This window comes from Prunus mume, linkage group LG4 (assembly GCF_029339155.1).
Source record: "Prunus mume cultivar Tortuosa linkage group LG4, ASM2933915v1, whole genome shotgun sequence".
NCBI classification, from domain to species: domain Eukaryota; kingdom Viridiplantae; phylum Streptophyta; class Magnoliopsida; order Rosales; family Rosaceae; genus Prunus; species Prunus mume.
In genome coordinates, this window is record NC_142701.1 from 5,355,679 (window position 1) to 5,361,286 (window position 5,608).

Below are 5,608 nucleotides of genomic sequence, written 5' to 3' on the forward strand. Positions count from 1 at the left end.
TGAATTAACTACTTAGGACTGATATTATAGTGTACAAGTGATATTATGATGTTGTGTGATAGTGTATATTATGGCGTACAAGTGGTATTTTTGGTAGTTAAATAGGGTGTACTTAGTTAATTTTACATTTGATTAAAATATTATGGTGTACTCAGTTAATTTTAGTGTTTGTTTAGCAACACTCTTCACAAAAATGGGGACCCCTAAAGACCGTTCAAATAATTGAAATACAATGCGTTGTGGGCCTTACAAAAGTGTTCTTCTGGAATCCCTTAAAATATATTAATATTATAACGTTCTCTTATTAGACATATAACTTTGTGAGACACATATTTACGTTGCCCAATGTGAATCTAGATCTTACATTAGTAAAAATTAACATGATCAATAGTCCAAATTCATAGTTTGAAAGCAAAAATATTTTATGTTGCCAGACATTCTAAAATAAAAAAAGGCATTTCCCAGTATATGTATTGTAATGTCCTCTTGCTAAATTGTGAATATAAACCACACATGCAGCAGTTGACCTAATTAATAGTCCACATTCACAATCATGACAAAAATATATCTTCCTATATTATATCACATGTACACACAATATTGTTTATTTGTTTTCCAGGTAATAGCTTTTTTTTTTTTTTTTTTTTGGCCAAGAATGTAATTATATATATAGCTAACAACGTTTAATTATCACTTCAGGAGAAATATGTCTGATACAGGTGAGGTGAATGATTAAAAGAAGAAAATAACATAATAGATTTTGTTCTATCCTCAAGCAGTCGAGCTCAAGATGAAGGAAGGTGGTAACTTGAAAAACAGAAGAAAAATGAGTTCACCATATATGCAAAGTATTATGACCCTCCTTCCCATATTGTGCCTTCTATGGGCTTGCTAATGATTTGATTAAGTTGACCTACAAAAGGAAACATAAAAATAAAAAAAAATTATTATGTAGGTCACCAAATAAATTACAACATTAATTTTGAATTTAAAAAAAAAACTTGGCCCAAAAAAAATAATAATAAAACAAAAGGGATAGAAAATAAATTATGAATAAATATATTGCCATATAATTTGTATTTTCAGCCTCCAATTTCTTATATATGATGCCTTGGTAAACCCTAGTTTGCCATGGATGTCAATGGTAAACAAAAATAACTTTTGGGTGTCAGGATTAAAATTCAAGGCCTGTTAAGAGATGTGAATGGTTATCTGGGATACAACAAACAAAGCCAAGCAAAGCAAAAATGTTTTTATCTGCATATATTATCCGCTTCCTCATTCCTAATCTAAAGTAATATTAATTGTACTATATATATATTATAAATAAGAATTGAAAATTACCTGAAAGATAATACTGCTGATTAATGTTGTTGATTGAACGCTGCTGGTGCTGGTTTAGTGGAAGAACAACAGAATCAACCAGTTTTGCTTGCTTTATGATCTTCTCTGGACTTTGGAACTCACAATTTGAAGGATAACCATATGAGGCTGAATCTATTATCACATTCTCGTTCTCATGAAGATAACCACCCAAATTAATGTTGTGATTAGTGATTCCATTAGCTCCTCCACCATTCCAACCAACAAAATCTGACAAAGATTTACTAAAACACATTCCCTTTTGCACTTGTGAAGGATGAACCATTTGAATTTCATGGTTTTTATATCGCTTTAGCTCATCAAAAACCATCCTGTACTCCCCGTAAGGACCCAGCACGGGATCTTTTTGCCTACAAAGAGCTTCCCAGACCAACGAATCAACCACCTTTCTCTGATTCGCTTCATTGGCATTCTTCACCATCTTCGTTACATTGCTTAACCCGAAAACTTTGTGCACAGCGAGGAATTCCCGGGTTCTATCAGCAGGAAAGTAAGGAGCCAATACACACCCATCGTGACACTTTTTCCTTTGATGCTTGCATGCTGCACATGCTGGTTGTGTTCCTGGTGTGCCACTATTCTTCCTCTGCATCCTAATATATATATCAAATACTTCTGTTAATTAAAACAAATCAAGATAATACGTACCACACCAAGAACAATTTGTTTAATTATACGAATGTGAACGAAAAAACAAAACAAAATACAACGAAAAGTCATTCAAGTAACATAAACAAAGATTGGAACAAGAAGCTTTACAAACCTTGTGCTATATATATATAATTGATGTTGAAATGAAAAGACAATGTTGGTATAAGTAAGAAGAAGAAATACAAGTGGGTAGAATGGAAGAAAGTTTAATTGTATCTAAAAAGCAGCATGTAAAGATGGCACGCCTATGGTATAAAAAGAATGAGTTGTGTAAGGGTTGAATAGAGTTTTAGGTAGTTCATGGGAAGAAAAAGAGTTCTATGGAAAGAATAAAATAATTGGGCAACAGTCTTCTATGGGAGATAGACGTGTAAGGGTTGAGGAAATAATTTACAAAAGAATTTTCATGATACATAAACAGTAATTTAGTCACAATTGGCAATTCCGATATTTCAGTTATATTATAACACAAGATATATATAGCCATTCCCATATTTATCACTAAAACAAATAAATTTCCAATATATATATGTAGTACGGTCCTCAGGTGAGCCGTTCTGCTATGCAATAAGGGGTTCAAAAATGCGAAAAATATTCTCCAAATATCGATGTTGTGATAATATATAGAAAATGTGAATATAAAGTAGGTACAAACTCAAAAGAGAGTTTTTCGTCTCAATTGCATAAAGAGGGGGCTCACACAAAACCAATATAAGTCAACGAGGTCTAGCACAATGGAAAATAGCCATGATTTACAGACTATAGAGGTCTTAGATTTCAACTCTCATGGCATCTTTGTTATGTGTGTGAGAGGCCCCCACTCCACCCTATAATTTAAAATATCACTTGTACTGAAAATAAATAAATAAAAAAACTCCCAGGAACAAAAGATTTAAAACCCACCACACCACATAAAGCTTTTTTTTTTCTCCCATATTTCGGAAGTATATTCTAATCCAAATTCCAGGTTCATGATATTACATCTGCTGATGGAGACTGATCGAGGAATTAAACTAAAAGTACATTGTAGCATTAATAAAATAAACAACTGTCTAAATAATGAAAACTTTTCCAATATTTATGCATCAACAATATAATTTTTCTCTCACAGATATGCAAACAACTAGTCTTTGGCTTACTCGTAGTTGTATTTGGCTTACATGCCCAATAGACTATAATTCTACTAATTATTTGGACTTTTTTTTTTTTTATATCTAATTTATTTGAGTCCAACTGTGGATACAAAACAAAACCCACATCTTATTTATTCGTATTAGAACTAGACTTTCATAACATTAATAACTATAGTGCACATGGTTAATTAGTTTGCAAATTTAGCTTTGTAGTTGGTCCACAGTTGATCAACTCTCTTCCCAAGCAGCTCCTGAAAGAAGTTGTCACTGTAGCCATCTCTCATCTTCTTGTTCAGTTCAGCCACAAACCCTTGTTGAAGATCATTGCAGTCCAGGAACCTTCCAGTCACTGAATAACCTTCACCTGACTTTACCCATTCATTGGGCACATAATCCCCCTTCAACCTCACAAAGTCTGCAATCCCTTCTATCAATCCAACAGGAGCTTGACCCTGTCCATTCCACTGCCATGTATGTGTCATCTCATGGTAAAGTACCCCATTGAATTCTGTTTTGATATCACCCTGTACGTGGACACACGGTATCAAATATTATACGACAATAACAATATAAGGTAAAAACATACAGATATTAATATCGGTTTAAATATCAACAATTGCCAACGGTTCCAATGAAAAAAGACCTTGATTTGTAGATGAGTGGTCTTAGGTTCGACCACTCATGGAGTCATGACACTTTGTCAACAAGGACAGACCCAGGAAACTTATCTCATAGAGTCATAGTGTAAAAGTTCAATTTTTTGGAGGAGCTGGGGCTGGGGCTTAAAGGTTTGGTGGGGGACAAAGTTAAAGTTTTGGAGGGGTGGAGATTGGGGATTTAGGTTTGAGGGTTTAGGAAGGGGGGGTTTAGATTAGAGATGCTGAAGTCGGGAGAGTTCTCTTTGAATCTGTTCTTTTTTTCTTTTTTCAAAGACACGGACCAAAACAACATCATTTTGGCGGTCTTTTTAAAAAATTTGCTAGGGCGAGCAGACGCTTTTGGCCAGATGTTAAAATAAATAAATAAATAACAGAAACGCACTCTGCGTCTTCTTCTTCCTCAAACCAGCAACCATCTCCTTCAGCCATTCATGAGGTCACACAACCATTAAAGGGGACCTTGTAGCTTACTTTCATGGAGTCCATAGAATCGTTTGACCCCATTGACCCCACTGTGGGTCCGTCCCTGTTTGTCAATATGTGTGAGAAAACACCCTCTTTCTTCCTAACTTTGGCAAATTAAAATAAATAAATAAAGTTGATCTAAGGGCTCACACACTTTAATTATAAAGACTTTTCTTTGTCCACCCAAATACTTAAAATTTTAAGCTCCTCTTAAGTTTTATTATTGTGTAAAAAGACAAAAAAAGGTCATCCGATGTAATATTTAACCCTAGTACATCTATACACACACCCCACCACTCTGCATATTAAGTTTTAGAAAAACACAAACTCCTCTACACCCTATTGTTAAATTACTCTTCTCTTTCAATACAAGAAACCTACTATACTCTCATCTTCTCTTCACAAACCCTAAATACAGTGTGCAAATAATGGCTTGTGGGTCGTTAATTGAGGTATGTAATGCGAGATTATTTCTTGGTTTGGGACTCCTCTCCTAGATTATTTCTTAGTATGTCAATTTGTTTGATGATGGTAACTTGCATATCAATTTAACTGTCAACATTTCTCTATCAAAACCCTCCTAGTTCATTCTCAATTTTTTTTTTTAAAGTAATCAAAATAATAATAAACTAATGCTTCTATACATTTGACAAGTGTTTTTATCTCTTTAACTAATGTGAGGTTGAGGTGAACTTAGAGTGGTGAGGGGTAAGATAGTGGGGGTGTGGGGTGTGAAGTTGATGAGTTTTTTTTTTTTTTTCTATTGGGTGTGTATTTATGGATAGTTTGGGAAGATAGTCGGGTTTTTTTAGAAATTGTGAAAATTTGAATTAGAAGATGGGGTGAACTTAGAATATGGGTTGAACAAAGAGAAGTGCTATGTTTAAATAGAAAAACTCAACTCAAAATGAGTAGTCTTTATTAGGAATAACACACATTTTTTCATTTCTATCTAAACCCATTGACCCATTAATCTAACCCAAAGTACATGTTATTTGGAGGTCACGAGATGAAAGTATATGTGATTACGAGTTTGGGGTAATAATTTGGTGAATTTTTCAGAGCACAAATGAATTTTTAATGAATTTTTAAAAGTTAGTCTAGTTAAAATTTGACACATGGCACCTTGATAGTAGACCATATTAAAAAGGAATTAAAGTTGAGAAGCACGGGATTCTAACTTCAAACACATCCAGTCGTCTTCTTCTTCAACTTATTAGTCTGCAACTTAAGTGAAAAAATTCCAAATCTTCTCAAATTTATAACTTTAGTTGTGGAGGTCCAATTGACGAACCGTTTTCTCCTACATGATCGTGA

At 33.8% G+C, this 5,608-nt stretch overlaps 2 protein-coding genes across 2 annotated transcripts; both read right to left on the bottom strand.

Moving 5' to 3' along the window:
* Nucleotides 1–661: 661 nt before the first annotated feature.
* On the bottom strand, nt 662–2,130 carry LBD2 (LOB domain-containing protein 2). Its single transcript, XM_008230912.2, has 2 exons — nt 1,345–2,130; nt 662–913 (listed from the first exon to the last, which is right to left on the bottom strand). The coding sequence occupies exons 1-2, from the start codon at nt 1,973–1,975 to the stop codon at nt 852–854; spliced, it is 693 nt and encodes a 230-aa protein (XP_008229134.2). The 5' UTR covers nt 1,976–2,130; the 3' UTR covers nt 662–851.
* A 1,225-nt stretch (nt 2,131–3,355) lies between these two features.
* LOC148917737 (uncharacterized) lies at nt 3,356–4,255 on the bottom strand. The gene is made up of 2 exons (XM_089050395.1): nt 4,199–4,255; nt 3,356–3,691 (listed from the first exon to the last, which is right to left on the bottom strand). The coding sequence occupies exons 1-2, from the start codon at nt 4,253–4,255 to the stop codon at nt 3,356–3,358; spliced, it is 393 nt and encodes a 130-aa protein (XP_088906521.1).
* Between the last annotated feature and the right edge of the window lie 1,353 nt (nt 4,256–5,608).

Coding starts and splice junctions, on each gene's coding strand:
- LOC148917737 (XM_089050395.1), bottom strand. CDS start 4,255: ATGGCTGAAGGAGATGGTTGCTGGTTTGAGGAAGAAGAAGACGCAGAG. Junction 3,692..4,198: donor AAGACGCAGAGTGCGTTTCT/GTTATTTATTTA, acceptor GTCCACGTACAG/GGTGATATCAAAACAGAATT.
- LBD2 (XM_008230912.2), bottom strand. CDS start 1,975: ATGCAGAGGAAGAATAGTGGCACACCAGGAACACAACCAGCATGTGCA. Junction 914..1,344: donor TCAGCAGTATTATCTTTCAG/GTAATTTTCAAT, acceptor TTCCTTTTGTAG/GTCAACTTAATCAAATCATT.